The sequence below is a fragment of the Podarcis vaucheri genome (assembly GCF_965113315.1).
Source record: "Podarcis vaucheri genome assembly, chromosome: 12".
NCBI lineage: Eukaryota > Metazoa > Chordata > Lepidosauria > Squamata > Lacertidae > Podarcis > Podarcis vaucheri.
The window spans coordinates 33778383-33799671 of NC_138750.1; the positions used below are offsets into that span (position 1 = coordinate 33778383).

The window sequence follows — 21289 nt, forward strand, 5'->3', positions numbered from 1 at the left end:
CCAGGTGCAATTTAGCTCACCTTCCCATTTGGCTCTCCAGGCCATCTTGGCTCGTGAGGCTGTTTCGGCCAAGCTACACTTTCCTGCTCAACACTTCAACAGAGCTGTAGCTAGGTGATCTTGCACTCCTGGCAGAACCACCCAGATTGCGCCCCCTAGCCAGGGACAAATTAGCTCTTCTTTCCACCCCCCCTCCACCCATTCAATTCACCCTCTATTAGAAACTATTTCTTATGAGGCAATAATCAATATTTTTATTTATAGACATATTTATTGTCATATTTTTAGCCGATTTTGTGGCCCCCCCCCGGCGGAGGGCACCTCACCACCCCCTAGCTACGGCTCTGGACGTCCCGTTAAGATAGGACATCAGGTGTGGGGCAGGTAAAGATGTGGCTATGCTAAAAGAAGGGTTCCAAAGCCCTGTGGAGGACAGGGGTCTAAAGGAGTAATCGAGGGTAATGGAGGAAAAGCAGGGGGTTGGGTAATGGAGTCAAAACCCAGGTCGTGGCTGGCCAAGTGATTTTAGGCAGAGTGGATCTAGGGATCCAGTTACAGATAGGTAGCCGTGTTGGTCTGCCATAGTCAAAATAAAAAAAAATCCTTCCAGTAGCACCTTAAAGACCAACTAAGTTAGTTCTTGGTATGAGCTTTCGTGTGCATGCACACTTCTTCAGATACACTGAAACAGAAGTTGCCAGATCCTTCTATATAGTGAGAAGGTGGGGAGGGGTATTACTCAGAAGGGTGGTGGGAATGGGAGATTGGCAGATAGCTGAGATGAGCCTGTTGACGACTCTTAACAACTGCAATAGGTCCTACAGGAAAAGGCAAGGGGTGAGAAGGTGAAAAATGGTTTAGTTATGTATAATGGGATAAGAATCCAATGTCTTTGTTCATACCAGGTCTCTCCATGGTTTTGAGTTTGGTAATGAGTTGCAATTCAGCAGCTTCTCTTTCCAGTCTATTTCTGAAATTTATAACTAAGTTATGAAATTCATAACTCACATTATACATAACTAAGCCATTTTTCACCTCACCCCTTGCCTTTTCCTGTAAGACCTATTGCAGTCGTTAAGAGTCGTCAACAGGCTCATCTCAGCTATCTGCCAATCTCCCATTCCCACCACCCTTCTGAGTAATACCCCTCCCTACCTTCTCACTATATAGAAGGATCTGGCAACTTCTGTTTCAGTGTATCTGAAGAAGTGTGCATGCACACGAAAGCTCATACCAAGAACTAACTTAGTTGGTCTTTAAGGTGCTACTGGAAGGAATTTTTTTATTTGGATCTAGGGAGACAGAACAAAAAAACCAGCTCTGGGAATCCAGCTCCTATTCCATTTTGGATAAATGTCTTAAAGCAAATTTCAGCACTGATTGTGTTGGGGAAGTTTTGTTCCTCATTTCCTATGTCTAGTATGAATTGTGTGCTTGTTTGTAGACTAGGCCAATTCAGGGCTACTAAGTCTCACGATGTGCCTTTTGCGTGGTAGAAAAGTTAACCTCTTGAAAAGGATTTTGGAGTAGAAGGCCACTGGATTTCACGGAAGTGGCTCCCTGAGTTGATTTATTTCCCTGCACTCTCTTGTTCCTCCTGTCTAAAAATAATAGGCATACCAATTTTCTTTTTAAGACTTCAGTTCAGCCCCCTGAGATGTGGCCAGCTTGAGGAGCTCTCCTAGGAATGCCATTAAATCTCAGAATGAATAGCATAACAAATAGCTCAGTGCATATAAAGTTTTTTAAAATTATAGTATTTACTAGCAGTTATGAGCAGTGCCCACATGAATACCACCCTCCCCCCATAAGATAGCATGTTTCTTTACTAGGAAGTTAGATTATATCTACATCGCTTTATGAGGCTAAGAATAGATTTTTTTTTAAAAAAACCCCAGTAATAGGTAGACGAGATAATTAAAATCCTGCAAGTTACTTATGGCAGTTACTTAACTAGGTTTTCATTGTGTGCCATTCATATAGGTGAATTTTAGTTACTCAACAACTGTCATTAATATTAGCAATCATAAGCTATAGAACATGGTATGGCTTCAATTGTAAACAGGGTCCTGTGTCATCTGGTCAGATCAGGAGTAGCTGACACCATGATATCCAAATCTTGTTGGACTACAGTTCCCTTCATTGCTGACCATTAGCCATCCTGGCTGGGTCTGATGGGAACTGGAGTCCAACAACACGTGGGCCACAGCTTATTTAGCTACCCCAGGATTAGATGCAGCGTTAGAAATATTGAAATCCCAGCCCTCATGTGCGTGATAGAAGTTTATAACATTATGCATGGCATAAAGAATGCGGGCTGACTCTTCAGGCACAGGAGGAGCTGATGGCCTTCAACTTGAATGGCTTAGAAAGAGGGTTAGACAAATTCATGAAGATAAAGGCTACCAGCACCTTTCAAGCTCTGACGGCTATACTCTACATCCATGGTTGGAGGTAGGATACATCTGAATGGCAGCTGCTGGAAACCACAGGATGGGAGTGTGTCCTGCTTTTGAGTTTCCCCCAGGCATCTGGTTGGCCACTGTGAGTACATGATGTTGGACTAAACGGGCCATTGGCCTGATCCAGTAGGCTCCTTTTATGTAGACACAGCCCCTTAGACTCGAGAATACAACTTGAGGGCAGTTAAGTGGGCAGCAGTTGCTTCAGCCAATCACCCACTTCCAATAGTCTGTTGTGTAGTGGGATTTATTGCTCTTTTTGCGATACTAGTGAAGGCCGAGCTCATTCTGGATGTGCCCAAGAAAATGCTGGAGAAAAGACAGTGTAAGACTCCCAATCAAGTAGGAGAGATAGCTCAAGCTTACACTAAAGATCATTTTGGACCAGCTCCATCCCTCCTTATAAAGGTAAAGGGATCCCTGACCATTAGGTCCAGTCATGGCCAACTCTGTGGTTGCGGTGCTCATCTCGCTTTATTGGCCAAGGGAGCCGGCGTACAGCTTCCGGGTCATGTGGCCAGCATGACTAAGCCGCTTCTGGCGAACCAGAGCAGTGCACGGAAACATCGTTTACCTTCCCACTGGAGCGGTACCTATTTATCTACTTGCACTTCGTGCTTTCGAACTGCTAGGTTGGCAGGAGCAGGGACCGAGCAATGGGAGCTCACCCCGTTGTGGGGATTCGAACTGCGACCTTCTGATCGGCAAGTCCTGGGCTCTGTGGTTTAACCCACAGCGCCACTTGCATCCCTATCCCTCCTTATACAAGTAGATTAAAACTACTACATAAATGTATATGAAAGCGAGCAAAAATAAGTATCTTTTATCTTTGCAGATCCATCATCAATCCATCAAGGGCAATGCATTTAGTTAAAATGATATGAAACCATGATTATGATATGCCTGCGATGTATACCACTGACATTGAGCCCCAGCCAGAAAGAACTGCTCTATGGGGGGGGGGGTTGTGGGAGGGTTGTATTTAAATTGTCTTCTTCATTGATTCACTGCATGTTTACCATGCTTCTTTTGTGAAAGGGCCGTGATGAGACAAAGCAGAGCAAAACCTAGATTAAGCATTAAACTTATTATAGTCTTAGCTAAATAGCATTTTACTTTATATAAGGATGCTGCTATATGCCATCTTTAAAATAAAGTAAATCCCCCAACTGTTTAGCATTCTGGAGGTGTAAATAGGAGTTTTAAACTAAGTATCAAATATGAACCTTTTCAGACATTATGTGGTGATAGCTGTGTTATTATGAGCCTAATGATATCTACTGCACACAAGAACACATAGGTGTCATGCTGAGAAACCAATGATCTGGTTCTCATTTTGACTGCGGGCAAAGAATCTCTCATCAAAGCTATAAATTTCATGAGTCTGTTCCCAAATTTAAAACCCTTAAGGAAATGGCTTTTATGGTTCAGTGGTTTTAAAGGGTTGTTCATACTTGGCTTTGTAACAAGGAAATTAATCGTTCTAAAACAAATCAGAATTATGCCGTAGTTGCATGCATTTTCATGCTGTTGCCTTCAGCATTTTGCTGCTTTTCCCAGAGAACAGCGCTGCAGAACCCACACCGAATTCACCACGGGGAAATATTTATGGCCTGCAATGATGGCACACCAGAGCCATTTCGATAGGTAACAGAACTTGCTCAGTCATTGGTATGTAAATTGTTTTCTTTAGGTCAATGTGAAATGGAGTCAGTTTCTAATCAACCTTCACTTTTCATAGTATGAAACTCATGCAAGCTGGTAGTCCCTTTCCACCTGACGCAGGAGCGAACTAAAGTAACAGGAATAAGTATAGCATTTTCCCAGGGACCCAGGACAAAGACAGAAGTTAAAATAAACAATTCAGATTGCCCCTTTTCTCTTGGATGACTGGTCTTTTCAAATAATTTGCAAACAAATGCAAATTGGCTTGTGAAATATATTGCTACAAGTGATTGATTTCACTTTTTTAACAGATGCATTATAAGTAGCAACATTTACGTATCAATTTCATCTTGATGTCGATGTCTGGAATCCTAAAACCATATTTCTTCAAGGGCTGGGCCATGTCCAAATAATATACACTGAATTAATACTAACTCATGCTAAATTATGAAACAGTAAAGAAACAGATATAATAAACAGTGAAGATGGGGAATCTTGGGCCTGGAGGATATAAACGTGGCCCTCTGTGCACCTCTATCTGCCTCCCATAACTCTCCTCTGGCCACACACTCTCCCTGGGTCACACACATCACATCAGGTGAACACCAGTAGTTGGGAGCACATAGAAATAGGGGGATTTATCTGGCTGACCCTGGATGAAAATACAATGTGGTACCTTGCTGGACCTTTGTGTGATTTTTGATTAACAGGTTTTATTAGCGTACTTGTTGCTAGAAGGAAACAAAGAATGATAGAACCATAAAGCACACTCCACAGTGAGAAGATGTATGCATGTTCAATCAATAAACTTCAAAAAGGAAAAAAAGGGGGGGGGTTATGAATATGCAAATTTAATCAATAGATTAAAGTAAACTAAAAATCTGACAATCAATTAAAATTTGTTAACATTCAGTTACGGCCCTACTAAAAAACTCAAAGCTACACACGAAAGAGAGTGCTTTGCAGATCAGGTTTCCTTATATAAAGTAAGGATAGATCAAATGAAACATTTTCTAAGCTAAGGGATAAATAAATGCTAGGTAGATCATGAAAGGAAGAACGGGGAAGCTGCAACACTCCACGTAAGAGCAGATGACTGACAGTGGAGAATCCGGTTCATGCTATGAAAATGCCAAGTATTTGGAATGGATCAAAAGATACACAGATTTTGCCCAGTTTTTTTCACAATCAAGAGAAACTGGTTGCCGTTCCTATTTATTAATTTTAGTTCATATATTTCTGTATGTTTTGTAATTACATACTTATTCAAATTCCTAAGTAGCAAAGCCATGCATCAATGCTGAGGGATATTTGGCCTTTCAGGAGTTACATTAAATAATGCAGTGAAGAATTTCAACAACTTTGCATAGCAAAAATTAACAGTAATGAGAACTCTGCTCTTCCGCTCATAACTCCAAAGCTTTTATACACTTAATAGTTTTTTTCCCTTGTGCTGAAAATTCATGTTTTCATATAACCATAAATGTCACCAAGACCCAATTAAACAATTCCCCAGTGCAATGTATATTTTATTTTCCTGTGTCATTTATTGACAACATTCTGTAATTTTTACAATGGGACACTTTAATCACTGTGGCACGACTTAAAAGTATTTCCAAGAGGAAATAAATTTCTATTTTTTTGAATTTTTCTGCTCCATGTTTGACTCTTGAGGTGAATTTTCTTCTGCTTCATTTTCATCCTCCTGCAAAACAAAAAATGAGATCTTTTATGAACCTTTAAAAGAAAAATGCATTACTCCTTGCTGCCTATATACGCAATATACCTTTCTGGGCAAGTTTGTAGAACCTACGATCCTTATTCACTTACTGATTCCTGCAAATTTATAGGCCAAGTTTCAACTCTGCAGTTCTCAAAGCAATGTCGAATAAAAGTTAAACAACAAAATTATAAATATAAGCAATAAAATAATGAAACAAATAAAACCAACATGCAGCACTATAAGATCAACAGAACAATGACAAAAAGACATGAACAAAAACATTCTGGCAGAATATATTTTTTCTTGTACTCTAAAGGAGTGAACATTGGTTGCTGTTTGGTTGCTCTGAGAAACCGCTCCATTATCATGAACGCCTTATGTTAAGTGACCATCTTCCCCATGGAACCGGTAATAGGGCATTGTCACAAGAGAACACGTGTGCCTTAAAATATCCTGGACCCAGGTCACAGTTAGCACTTTGAATCTAGAAGCCAGTGGAACTCTGGAAGAATTGGTCTTACAAGCTCTAGAATATGGTCCCAGATAACTCTGAAAATTCAAATGGCCCAAAATGGTCAACAGTAGCTCCTTTAAGGGTGCATTATAGTAGTCAAGACAAGATGTTGCCAGAGCATGCAAAAGGAAGGTCCTTATCTAAGAACAACACCGATGGGACACTGATGAAGCTGGTGAAACTGCTCCTACCTACAGCCACTATTGGAGCATCCAGAAGTAGAAACCGGCAAGTGGCCTGATGCTCACCTGTAAATCACTTAGGTCCTTCTAGCATTCCACAATGGGAGATGTGAATGCCAAGGAATGCTTGAAAGGGTCCGAACTGATGCTAGCCCTGCACAGAAGTCTTCTTTCCCTTATGGAAGAAAAGCTTCACCTTGGAGAAGAATTGGCAAGTGGTAGAAGTTCCATCAAGCCTCTCCTCCAGGTAAGCGAGGCACACAGAAACGTTTGGTGCTGGGAATCATTGGGATTGTACTTCACCCTCATGAATTCTGATGGCAAAATATACAAGAAGTGTGATTTCCCTGAAGGAGAGGCCCACCAGGTTTCCCTTTCTTCATCAGAGCCTTTTGCTACCTGATACTCTGTTTCCTTACCCTTTCCTTATCCATGAGGTTGGGAATTCCACCCTCGTTTGGCCAGGACACTCCATGTTTACACCAGCTTTACGATCCCCACCTATGCAGAGCTCTTTCCCTCGCAAGGCTTAACTTCTTACTGTCTGCAGTTCTGCAAGGTGGATTCTCGAAAATCCTATACTGTGAAAGATACTGCCCTTGTGGCACAAAACAGGTCAAATCCATCACACATGTTTTATTTTATGGCCCATTTTATGCAAAAAAATATGATAAGTGCTTGGCCCCCTTATTGAAGGAGGGGATTTATCGCATTGACTCTTCCAGGGCGTCTTATATGCTGAACAATTGCATTAATGACGTTGTGGAGAATGTGGCAAGATTTTTGAGTGACGCTATTAAATTACATCACCATAGGTCCTAAGAGCCATTTTCGTACCTCACAATGTCTGGATAGTTTTATCCTAAAGTATCTCCTACTATGTTTCGTTAACTGTGTTGTGTTTTGATCCATGTATACGATGCACTTTTCCTATGCCAATAAAGGAGATTGATAGATTGATAATCCATGAGGCATACTAGCTCAGGATCACCCCTAAATTGCAAATATTTTCTTTCACGGGGTAAAAACCCAGTCATGACAAACAGAGGCACTACTTTCCTGGGTTCCAACCATAAGTCTTAACTGGATTGAGTTTTGCCCTCATCCAGTCCATTAGTCACTCCAGAAAGCATAGAGTCCTCACTGCTACATCTGATGAAGAAGGAGAGTTGGGTGTCACCAGTATATTGCTTACATCTCGCCCTATGATGCCAAACCATTTCCTCAATTGCTAACACCACACTTCACAATTCCAGACAGTCGCTGCCACTGAGTTCAACATTCATTCTCCAGCACCACTTCTTGAAATCTCACTGTGATGTAAGAACAGAATCGCAGCAAAACAGTTTCTTCCAACACATCCAGGTGATTGAGAAGAAAATGAATGGCAGCATGAAAGCCACTGAGAGGTAAAGAAAGAAATTGTCCGCTGGAGTGACCAAAGCACTCAGACCCAAAACACGACTAAAAGCTAGATTGAAATGGATCCAGAAAAGCCTGGTCAAAAGTGGCCTACAAATTGGATCCAGAAAAGTTTAAAAACAAAATGAAGAAACCAAGAGTGTTGCAGCAGCTGTAAATTGGCATTTTTTTTTCTTCACCAAGGAGGCATTTGCTATCATCTAGACCACAGCTTTCCAAACTTTTCATGTTGGTGACATACTTTTTAGATACGCATCATTTCGTGACACAGTAATTCAGTTTTACTAGCAAAGCGGATTTGACCAAACTGTGAGAGGCAGTGGAAGACAAAAGTGCCTGGCGTGCTCTGGTCCATGGGGTCATGAAGAGTCAGACACGACTAAACAGCACAGCAGCAAAGCGGAGGTTAAACTAACCCCTTTCCGGCCACGGGAGGAGTGGGGAGCGTTTGCACGACACACCTACACACTGCAGTCGACACACTAACATGTCGCGACACACAGTTTGGAAAGCTCTGATCTAGATCAAGGCCACCACTCACTTGTGGCAAACTGCTACTAGCTAGGAGAGAGGGGGCTGAGCAGGCATTGATTCCAGTAGCATTTACAACATATTCACAATTAACCTTCCCAGAAAATGTAAATGCTAACATTTTTACATTCTTGTATCATTTAGTTGTTGCCTATTTTATGCTTAAGATCAATTCATTTATTAGTTATTTTTGAGAAATTCCAGAAGAGGAAATCTGGTAAAGCATTAAATGAAAAAGACAACATTTGACATACCTCCTGAGACACTGACTAGCTGTTTTCTGTGCATAGTTTTAAAATGCAAGAACCACCCTTGTACTTAAAATGTAGCACTGAACAGCATCTGCCACTGGGAAGGAGGTGTTTCATTTTTTGGAGACCAGATATGTTTTCTTCACCATTTGATAAAAGACAATAAATTTAACTTCAGAGACACTTTATGTGCTGCAGCATCGAATTTTTGTCCCATCTAGCAAGGTTTCTTGACAGGTCTGCCAATTTTCCAATTACTTGTACTGCCATATGTTATCTGAAGATCAGTCAGGTCTAAAATAGGAAACATGAGCATGTCAGGCAACAGCATGCTTACAATATTCTACAGCTTCAGCTCTAGGAGTTGCGCCCATAATTCATGGCAAGCTTCTCTGGAACATCCTGAATGAATGAAGTGACATCACAATGGCAGCATCCATGGGCATGAATAGTACCTTATACCCAATGCTAAGTGATGACCTCTAAAGAATTAACTGTGGAAGCCAGAACACAAAATTCAGGCAACTCCTCATAAACACTCTTTATGATAAAGAGATTGTGGCTGCATTAATTGTGCACATTGTTCTATTTGAATTTTTAAACACTGATGCAGGCTATAAAAATACCTATTTGAATGCTATAATTAGAACAAGGTGTGAATGAGTTATGATGAACCAACACAGACTAAGCAGTAAATCAAAACCTTTTTAAGTGTCTCTTCACTACCCATAATATTAGCATAAATCTGCATTACGTTGTTCTCAAAATCATTACAATATAGTATCTATCTACTTAAAAATAGCTGTAAAATACATTTTCCCCATGGGGAATCTCAGAAGTGAACATGATTCTGCATGCTGTCAGTTTGTAACTCTAGGCACTTCTCATATGTTCCTGTGAAATAAAGTGTGGCATATGTGCAAGCAGTTGTACAAGACTGCAACCTTAAAAGTTTTGCAGTGCAGTTTTGGACATTTGTCATTGTAGTTCAGGAAGTATTTGTTCTTTTGAATGCAAAAAACTGGCACTGTTTCTAGAGTCATTAGCAATGTTTGAACTTTCAGCTAAATGGGCTATTTAGGCTAATTATCAAGGAATGATGTTGAACAGACTGAAGTTTAAACATGTTTAATGTATTTGCTTTACTAATTACCATCTACATTCAATATAACTTTGCAGCCTAAAAAAAGAACTCATATGATCAGGTCTTTGTTCACCCACACAGTTGTGTTTGCTGGAAAACAGATTTTGCCATGATAGAATTATTTTGCCATGACAGAAGTACTGCTGTTTACTTAAGCGACAAAACCAGGAAATCTTGCACGGGAGAACATGGGTGGCAGAGAGGTACTACCTAGTTTACATTTCAATTAAATTTCAGAGGAGGCTGATTCTAAATTACTGCCTTTTTAGTCAAAGTTCAGCTTGGGAAAGACAAATGTCCCATTAGCCATATATCTGCTAACGGGAAACACAAGTGTGCACACAAGATATGGACCAGCATATCACTGTTGTGGTCAGCTAAGGAATTGTCCAAATTATCTTTGCTAGGATATTGGCCACTGAATCTGCATCTGTAATCTGCTGTTTCACACATTACATTTCTTCCTTCAAATGCTTAGCGAGGGAAGGTCAAGAGTGCATGTGTGTGTACTGGCCCCAATTGTATGTTTCTCCTTATCTTCGCTAATACAGGCTCTGACAGGAACAGACTGAGGCTGATTACAACCTGGTACACTTAATCTTAAGGGTTACTTGGAAGGCCGGGAGATGAGGCCGCTGACACTTTTGAATTCCTTTCTTTTGTCTGAGGGTCAACGGTATCAATGGGGGTTGGGGCAGACTGTGTCTTATAGAGCTCATCTCCACTGTGTTACTTCCAAAGTACAGTGAAGAATCATGAGAACGGTCCACAAAACTTACGGGATGCATTATTGACCGTTTTTAGGAGAGAAGGGTTGCTTCCAAATTATCCCCAGTTTTAACAGTTCTGATGGACTTTATTCAAGTAGCAGAGCAGCACTAATACTTTCTGCTATTGTTCTGGCTTAAATTTTCCCAAATGCTGATGCAATGGCGGCACACGGATTAGATTTTTATTTTGTATTTTTATTTTTTTAAAAAAGCTTCCTTATCTGTGCATGAGAAGACATTTTTCTGTAACCTCACTGCAGAACTTGCTTTTCAAAAAAGAATTACTAGGTGCACCTGTGCTGATGTGCACACATGCCCTTTTGGCTTGGATGGCAAGGGAAGGGAGGCAAGTAGATGCTCACTTGGGATGCTGCTGCCCCAGCAAAACTGACAGGGCAAGTAAAGCCTTGTTTCAATGATTCTAATTTCTTTCAGATAGGTAGGTAGGTAGGTAGGTAGATAGATAGATAGATAGACAGATAGACAGACAGACAGACATTGGGAAAGACTGAGGGCACAAGGAGAAGGGGACGACAGAGGATGAGATGGCTGGAAGCTACTAACATGAGTTTGACCAAACTGCGTGAGGCAGTGGAAGACAGGAGTGCCTGGCGTGCTCTGGTCCATGGGGTCACAAAGAGTTGGACACGACTAAACAACAATACACACACACATATACATGCACATCCTACTGAATAAAATTGGCAGGTGTAAATATACTAGTCAGTTACAGTCCTCTGTGACTAAGGAAGTCACTTCCAATAAAACGCGGGCATAGGATTGTGGTCTTAGTGAATTTCAAGTCCTTGCTAGTTTCTGCTAACCCAGCTTTGTGCTTAAAGGGCATATATTTTGTTGCAGAACTTATACATGCCCTTTGGAAGAAGAAAAGAACCATCAATAATTAAGGAAAGGTTAGTGTACCCGTCTAAAGAATTTTTTTTAAAAAAAATGCTGCTTTAGGCAGGGCACGCATGTGCCAATTCTGAAATTATAGACATTCTCTATAAACATCTAAGAAGTCAGTTTAAGTGAGGCAATCAGGTGCAGCCAGAACTCATGGAAGATTTATGGAACAACAAATACAAATAAAACACCTGTCCAACTTTATTAAATAATTTTAAAACATCCCGTGTTTTGATTAGTGCTACAAATGTATTGCAGTGCTTCCATAGAGTATGATTTTATGGCTCGAAAGTTGCTTCCTGTTGTATTTCCCAGCTTGAAATAGGGTTATAGGTTATAGCTCCCCTACAGCTAAAAGAATGAGTAGAATTCCACTTTCATGACTTTTTTTTCAGAGTGGAAGAAACACTTAAACTAAGTTAGAGTAGAAATAATGTTCAGAAATTGAAAGGAATGTTTTACAGGAATTAAAACAAATTGCTCTATATCCCTGTGCTGAGGGGGGGGGGAGGGAGGGGGGAAGAGGAGAGCAGCAGAACAGGGCAGGAGAAAGGAGAAAGATAAGAAAGACTGACCTGAACCAAACAGATGGGTTTGAACATTCACTTTTAACTTTCCATTGTACAGGAGAAGACAAATTTCCCCCTTTATATCAGATGACAACATGTAGTCTCAAAGAAAGAAGTGGCAGACAATTATTATCTCTACAGGAACAAAGAGAAAATTCTATACATAGATCATACATCAATCAATTCATAATGCTAGTAAGAACCCAATCGTACAGATATGTGTAATAAACCATACCTATAATTTGCCCTTCCGTGTAAATCAGCATAAGAGGCATATTGCAGATTGCACAGGGCCAAGGATAATGAGTGATGTTACCTTGCTAGGTTTTGCAGCAAAAGAAAAAAGTAGAATATATTGCATTGACATTGAATAGGGGTAGAGGTGTATTATGTCAAGCCTTAATACGAAAAGCTAGAGATAAGGGCTAGATAACTGAGATGGCAACAGACCAATGCTTTAACTGGCAAATCATGGACAATCTCTTGGTTAGATCCAGAGAAAAGGCCATGGGGAAAAGGTTTGCGCAAGCCCATTTTTCTGTCCCCCTGTTCCTGTGAGAATTCCCCTGCAACCTCCAGACAGTTAAGGGACCCTGCAGAATGGGATGGGATGGAGGGAAGAGGATCCCCATAAAACGGACAGAGGCACCTTCCTCAACCAGAGCCACCCCATAGTATGGTGCTGGGTAATAGGACCCAACAGGTCAGCATGCCCCAAAGACCAGAATAATAATAATAATAATAATAATAATAATAATAATAATAATAATAATAATTTTATTGTTATTGTTGTTGTTGTTGTTATTATTATTATTAATACCCCGTCCATCTGGCTGAGTTTCCCCAGCCACTCTGGGTGGCTCCCAAACAAGTATTAAAAACAATACAGCGTTAAATATTAAAAACTTCCCTGAACAGGGCTGCCTTCAGATGTCTTTTAAAAATAGGATATCTACTTATTTCCTTCACATCTGAAGGGAGGGTGTTCCACAGGGTGGGCGCCACTACCGAGAAAGCCCTCTGTCTGGTTCCCTGTAACCTTACTTCTCGCAATGAGGGAACCGCCAGAAGGCCCTCGGTGCTGGATCTCAGTGTCTGGGCTGAACAATGCGGGTGGAGACGTTCCTTCAGGTATACAGGACCGAGGCCATCTAGGGTTTTAACAGTCAGCACCAACTCTTTGAATTGTGCTCGGAAATGTACTGGGAGCCAATGCAGATCTCTCAGAACTGGTGTTATGTGGTCCCGGCGGCTACTCCCAGTCACCAGCCTAGCTGCCGCATTCTGGATTAATTGCAGTTTCTGGGTCACCTTCAAAGGTAGCCCCACGTAGAGCGCGTTGCAGTAGTCCAAGTGGGAGATAACCAGAGCATGCACCACTCTGGTGAGACAGTCCGTACGCAGGTAGGGTCTTAGCCTGCGTACCAGGTGGAGCTGGTATACAGCTGCCCTGGACACAGAATTAACCTGCGCCTCCATGGACAGCTGTGAGTCCAAAATGACACCCAGGCTGCACACTTGGTCCTTCAGGGGCACAGTTACCCCATTCAGGACCAGGGAATCCCCCACACCCGCCCGCCCCCTGTCCCCCCAAAACAGTACTTCTGTCTTGTCAGGATTCAACCTCAATCTGGTAGCCACCATCCATCCTCCAACTGCCTCCAGAAGACATTTCATCTACTACCCACAGCCTCTGGAATCAGATACTGCTGCATATATATCACTCAGAGTTCATTTTTCTATTGTAACCTTGATTGCTTTTCTAAGTACGTGAAACTGGAAGCTTAAAAGTTAAATGCTCACCAAAGCAAAAGTCAATTTCAGAAGTTAAAATAACTGAACTCCCGTGAAGAAGCCTACGTTCTCACTCAACTTACACCTGCACCCATCTAATGTCCCCTGCTTATTTTATGGTTTTTCTGGGGACAGGCTCAACTAGCTACCAAGCTGCCTTGTCAGTTTTTGGTTTTAGATAGTATTCATAGCGCTTAGCGGTTGCGTAAGAGATCAAATCCCGTCTTCACCTTAATCTGGTACACTTCCAATTAATCAATCAAGAGATAAATCTGTCATGCCTCACAAGTGAATATTACTTGTGAATAACGGCCTTGGTCCAGTATACCTGAAGGAGCATCTTCACACCCATCGTTCAGCCCGGATACTGAGATCTAGCACTGGGGGCCTTCTGGCGGTTCCCTCATTGCGAGAAGTGAGGTTACAGGGAGCAAGACATAGGGACTTGTGGGAGTGGCGTCCGCCCTGTGGAACACCCTCCCATCAGATGCCAAGGAAATAAGCAACTATCCTATTTTTAAAAGACATCTGAAGGTAGTCCTGTTTAGGGAAGTTTTTAATATTTAAAGCTGTATTGTTTTTAATACTTAATTGGGAGCCGCCCAGAGTGGCAGGGGAAACTCAGCCAATGGGCGGGGAATAAATAATAAATTATTATTACTTAGGGACAGATTATTTCTCATCACAAATGTTATAGACAACCCATGGTATGTCTTGAATTGTGAACAAGAACAACCAAAAGCTTTGGGGTACAATACACAATACACCAACACAGCAGACTGAGTTGGTGTGTGAGAGACAGCAAGAACAAAGATGCTTCAGTGAAACTGGGGTGCCACTATCTGCCACTTTATTTTAAAAACTCGTATGTTGAACCATTTCTAGAGGATTTAAAAAACAACAACAACCAACTGGAATAATAGAAAATGAAATAAAAATAATCCTGAAACAGTGCAAGCATTATTGAGTGGGATAGCATAGCGGCTATTTATTGGCAACGTGACTGCTTTCATGCAGAAACTGGACAATAGGGAACAGAGAATAATTTTATGAAAGAAGTCCCAAATGTAACCTAAAAGATTCACAGCATGATAGAAAACCTGAAGGAAAAGAGATCTTTGTCACTTGCCAACAACCAAGTCACAAACAACATCCAATTGGTACCTGTGACAGTCGCCTGTGCAACCACATTTGGCGCAGCAACTACAACAGCAATTAAAAAAGCATTATCTGGATAGAGTTACCCATTTTCTACATACAAAATATTCTGCTTTGAAGGCTTGATAAATGCAATATCTTCGCAGCAGCAGAAACAGCAACAACAACAAAAATGTCAGGGAAGGTATGTACAACAAATGGAAAACAAGTTGCACAAACGCTGGATAGCAATTTGGTTGGGATGGGGTGATGACAAAAATGTACAGATTCATGGGGAGGAAATGTTATATATTTAAATGATGCATGGATAGTAGAAAATGAAGAGCATTAATTACAAAAAAATGGTAAACTCACCACAGAGATTCATGGCACTATTAAAAATGTCATACTTGAAAATCAAAATAAATGCTCATCTTTCCAACTTGAATTTTAGTAAAACAAAATGTGGAATAATGAACACGCATTTCTAAGCCTATATATCTCAACTTCGCAATGTATTTCAGTAGTTGCAAAATAGACATGTCAGTCAACCCTTATTAAATATGTTTGAGGGTTTTCACAGAGGACGAGGCTTTTGCATCCTACTTTTTTTCTTTTGTGATTTCCTACCTGTTCAACACAACATGCCAAGTTTGAAGGAACGTGTGCTTAAAGGGCAACAGACTCAGAGATAAATCAATCCTACAGTTAAATCAGCATGGAGAGCACACTGAACTCTTCAAGTGCACAAGGGCCATTTCCTATTTCATGCTGTCTCCTTCAAAATGTGCCACTGACAAACCTGATAATGAAGCACAATATGGGAATATGGCGTATGACTGGAATAGTCCTTTAGCACTGGATATTACAAGCAAATATAAATTTCTTTTGATAGATAGCAGGTTCCCTGTCACTGCATCTATTTAGCGATAAGGCAGCTGTTTGTTTCCCAAGGAAAGGAGACCCTCACTACATGGATCATTTTCATAGTGACAAGCTTGACAAGTCTGACATTTACATCATGAAATATTCTCAACCAGCCATCAGGAAAATGCACCCTCTGGGGCCACTGGGAAACTGACAACCTTACCTTTCAGTGTGCATCTCCATTATTTCTCATTGTCAAAACGCAACCATTTCCCTAACAATGTCTCTTTCCAGACCTGATGGGTTTATTTTTAATATAAAAAAATTGAGACTATGAGCAAAATAACCTTTTAATGCAAGCAAGAGTTGACCTCAATTAATGGACTGCAGCCACACACCGTAATTTTGCTCAAGCACAAAGAGGTAGCCTTAAAAGCTGAGGGCGGGGGGAGAGCCAAAAGGGAGCATTAAAACCATGTAGTACTGACACAGCACTCTAGATGGCAATGCAAGACCGCATTAGGCCTATCAGCATTACTATTTTAAAAGCAACAAATAGCATTTTAAGGTCTATAAACACCTGCATGTTTATCTCAAAACAAACTCCTTTAATTTGTACCGATATGAAAACTTCAAGGATTAAAAAATGGGTCTGCCAGATTCTGTGTTTTCCATTTGCATGCCTTCTAATTCCGACGAAAGGGGTATGTGTACCACTGCAGATTCCTCAAAGCCAAATTTTCATTTACCGCTCACTACAGTGGCAGGATTTTATGCCAGCTCTCAAAGTCTCCATCTGTTTCTCTCCCGCCCCCCTTAAGCTTAGGAGGAAGCCTTTCCACAGAGTGGCCCTTTTGGCCGCCTGCCAGTGCAGTTGTGATTTTCAGCTGGGCAGGTGGTGCTTGGAAGCAGGCACAAAGTTCTGCCTTAGGAGTAAGATGCTTATACAGTATACGTCTATCTGCAGAGAGGGAGGGAGTTGGGAAAATGTTGTTTGCTCACTTCTGAAAGCATTAGATAGGAATATTTGGCAAGAAGTCATAGCGGAGATGGAAGTTTCCTAGAAGTCTCTTCTAAGCTTAACTCTTGTGCACTGAGGCAGGAGGAGGGATTAAGGCACACCGTGCCAGAAATATCTGCACAGGTGAAGATATGAATCTATTTATTTTAAGCCATATGCAGAGGCAACAATGCGTCATCACCACTGAAACAGCCCATGAAACCCACATCAAATAGAGAGCACAACAAGCATTGTCCTGCATGTAAATAAAGATCATAATTCTTACGGACACTGAAATACTTTTCCTTTTCATCGCCAAATGTGTTTTTCCAACGTTTTATACATTCTCACTGGTATTTCTAGGCACACCCAGAAAGTATACCTGCCTTTTAAAATGTTATTATGTTTTTATCCAGGATAGCATACCTGTTCCTGTCACATTTATCCTCTAAGCATCTCCCTGTTAGGTGCATTGGTCTTGAAAGATGGGGACTGACCCCAAGTCATTAGTAAAATAAAATTAAAAATTGTCGAGACCAACTAAGTTTGTTCTGGGTGTAAGCTTTCGTGTGCATGCACACTTCTTCAGATGCACATGAAAGCTTATGCCGAGAACAAACTTAGTTGGTCTCTAAGGTTCTACTGGACAATTTTTTAATTTTTTAATTTATTTAGACTGTGTCAAGACCAACATGGCTACCTACCTGAATCCAAAGTCATTAGGTAAGCCTTGTGGTGTATGGGCACTAAATCCAGTTCTCCCACATCTTAGTCCAACACTCTAACTGCTACACCACACTGTTCTTGCATGCAAGATTGAGCCATAAATATTTTAAGATGTAATATACTGTTCATCAGAATATGGACTTTCATTGTTTGACTTGTAATGGTAAAAAACACTCACCCATAATGTTCTTAATCCAAATATTACTACCCATTTCTAGAATGTGTTCTTAATGAAATGAAAGAATTATGCTGTAGTACCAAATTCAAACCTTGTTGCTAGTAGAGTGTTCTTTCTGGTGCTTGTAGTTGTTTGCGATTGTAGCATACACTTTCACCTGTAGAGGACGACCCTCTGAGCACTTCTTTCTATATGCCCAAGATGGTGTAAAAGAATGGGAAAGGGAGGGAGAGTCTGCTGCTGTGAGAGAAAGTGGGGGAAAGAATCTAAAGCTGGAAGCCTAAGGGAGATGCTATCTATCACACTGAAAAACCAAGTCGAACTAAAAACCTTCCCTGCAAGATTGCAATCAGTCAGTTAATTGCCCACTGATGGAGCCCTTCAAATGATGGTGGGTTTAAGCTGCAGTAATGGGTGGCCATTTTAATTTCCCATAGTGTCCTGGGGTGACACAACATCAGGGGAATTGTGGGAAATTAAAATGGCCGTTTGTATGAGAGAGTTGGGGTGCCAGAAACTGTACAAAGGCACTAATGCTGAGTGTGCAGGCTGCTTTGATCACACTGTTCCCCAATATTTGAGATTCTTAAATTTTAAAACTGTCCACCTGCAATTATGTTAGAATGCTATGTTAGTCTGCTATATCACAACCACACTGGTGTGATGTGTTAATGTATGGGCGTAACCAGGATTTTTGTTGGGGAGGGCAGCCAAAGTTGTTGAGTTCATAGTGCAAGCAGGGACAGCTGCAAGCATGAATCTTGCATTGCAGGGAGTTGGACTAGATGACCCTCGAGGTCTCTATAATTCATTGATTCTATGTCTGTACCTTCAGCACAGAATCCTACACCACCACAACTGACACTTTCATTTCCAAGTATAAAGGGGGACAGCACTGCATAGCAAATATAAAATTATCTCAATTATTAAGCAAGTTGTCCATACTAGGGGAGAAAATAGGGGAAATATGCAGAGTGCATGGCTCTGACCAAAATTAATTAGAATTTTAATGTTTTACAATTCCACCATAATTCTTGAAATGGTGCATTTATTTCATAGTAATAAACACTCAGATCATTAAGTAAAGTTCAAAATCTGTGTTACGCGCTACATTTAGCAACCTTTGGCTGCTTTCTTCTGTCTTTCTTGATTCAGTTTTCCAATGCATTGGATAAGCAATTGAGGAACACAATTAAATGTCCTGATGCTGCATATTTGGAATTCTTATTTCATTTACTATAAAGGGCAATTAATTTACGATTCTACATTGAATTCCCACTTTGGTGGGCAATGATAGATGCCAAAATGAACTTACTGTAAACACTTCATTAAATTTACTGTAAAAAGAAATGTAGGGGATTTTTTTTTTGTACCGGGGAAAAAACCCTCCCTTTATTAAATAAGATAAAAGTTGAAGCTGTACAATAAATTTAGAGCAACTTGTGATGGACAGGCCCTGAGTCTACCTCCTGTTGACTCAGTAACTGTCAGGGAACTGACATTAGAGGAAAGGGAGGTGGTAGGGCTCCCAGAGACTGGGAGAGAGTCAGCAGCTAAAGCAGGGACAAGGAGGGGGAGCGAGGGGTCTCTGGAGGAGGATCTCAGTAATGCTGAGAGAGACGCAGCAGCCCAGGCAGGAAACAGCAGGGGAGAGAAAGGGGTGAGAGACACTTCCAGCGAAAATAGCGGGGAGGTGTCAGAAGCAACTGCAGGGAGACCCATGCTTCGCCGGAAGCTGCCACGTCGTGAGTCCAGGAGACGCGTTTCCGTTAAGGAACTTCTTTGCTGGAAGCGCTTCCGCAGGCAGCCACTGTCAGACTCTACTAGTGACTAGAGCAGACATGTCTGAGGAGCTCTGTCACACACAGAGGTTTGTGGGGCCGCACAAACTCTGAAGGGGCACAATTTTAAGCACAAGCAGCTAATCATCCCCTTGACAGCAGTCTGACAGTCTCTGTACGCTGCCTGTGCAGGAGAAAGCATCATGAGCGACCCAGCCGGAGCCGGAGGAGCAGGGGGTGGAGCTGGTCCAAGCTTGGAAGAAAGGTATCAAGCTCTGGAGGTCCAACTTGCGCTGCAGACGGCGAGGCTCGAGGAGAGAAGGGCTCAGGATGCTGACAAAAAGGGGAGAACCACTCAGTTCCCCAGAAAGGTACCAGGATTGGTGCAGAAGTTTGGGGGGGACCCCAAGGATTACCATGCCTTTAGGACTGAGATGCAATATGCCCTGAATGTGCAGTTTGATGAGTTCCCTGATGAGGAATCGCGAGTTGCTTTCGTAATTGGGCATCTTGAGAAGGGGGCGCGGGACTGGGTTCGACCCCTGATGGCAACGCACAACGATATCCTAAAGGACACTATGAAATTCTTTCGTGCAATGGATATCATGTTTTCCAGCGATATTGAGGAAGGGGTGGTGCGCAGACAGCTAATGGCTTGCAAGCAGGGAAGCAGATCTGTCCGTGAGTACTGGACTGAATTTACCATGCTGATTCACAGATTGGGGTGGGATTTATCGGCAGCACCCATTCAGATGCTATTTGAAGAAGGTCTTTCTTCAGCTGTGAAAGACGAGCTGGCCAGGAGCCCCAGGGCGGTGTCTATGGATCAGCTGACCAAATCTGCGCTGACCATTGGAGCGCGCCAGGAGGCAAGAGCCTTGGAGAGGCGGGAAGGGAGAGGGGAACGTTGGAAGGAGTTACGCATTCCAGACATTCCTGAGCCAGCTTTCCCGCCGGCAGAGCCGATGGAAATCGGAACAGCCCGCGCGCGCGCAGTTTCAAAGCCCAGTGAGGGGGCGAAGAAGGAGGGAAAGGGAGCCCGGAAATGCTATCTCTGCCAACAGCCAGGCCACTTTGCCAGAGTCTGCCCCCAGAGGAAGGAATGGCAAGGGATGGTGGGAGCAGTTGAGGGGGAAGAGCAGGGAGAAACGGAGCAGGTAAAAGCCAACGCCTGGTTGCCAACGTCACGGCACTGCAGCCAGGCCAAAGAGCAGTGAAAGTGCCCGTGCCAGAAGCTCCTCGACCTGCTCTAGTGATTGAAGTGTCGCTAGAGCTGCAAAATGGACACCCCCTAAAAATAAAGGCGCTGTTGGACTCAGGCAGCTCCTGCAATTTTATGAGCAAGGAGTTTGCTGCTGAACATCAGATACAGACTATCCCTTTAAGCAACCCCCTGCAGGTGACCACGATCGATGGCAGGGAACTGTTGGGAGGAGGAGTTAGCTTGCAGACCGTCCCAATGATAATGAGGGTGGCAAGGCACACAGAACTGATAGCGTTTAATGTGGCCACCTTGGGAGGCGCTCCCATTATTTTGGGAATGAGCTGGCTAGCCTTACATGATCCGCTGGTGGGCTGGCATCAAAGAGTGGTTTCCTTCGGTTCAGCACATTGCTTAGAACACTGCAGGGGGGAAAAGGGGTCAGCAGGGGCCCAAGCCACCCTAG

The 21289-nt window shown here is 42.2% G+C and overlaps 1 protein-coding gene across 6 annotated transcripts in view; it reads right to left on the reverse strand.

Moving 5' to 3' along the window:
- Positions 1 to 5654: 5654 nt before the first annotated feature.
- PHF14 (PHD finger protein 14) overlaps positions 5655 to 21289 on the reverse strand; it is a 136239-nt gene continuing 120604 nt past the window's right edge. For all 6 annotated transcript variants that reach the window (XM_082193898.1, XM_082193894.1, XM_082193895.1 and 3 more), the window contains one exon: positions 5655 to 5832. In XM_082193898.1, the coding sequence (XP_082050024.1) occupies positions 5761 to 5832 (72 nt within the window). In that variant the 3' untranslated portion in view covers positions 5655 to 5760. The remainder of the gene's footprint in view (positions 5833 to 21289) is intronic.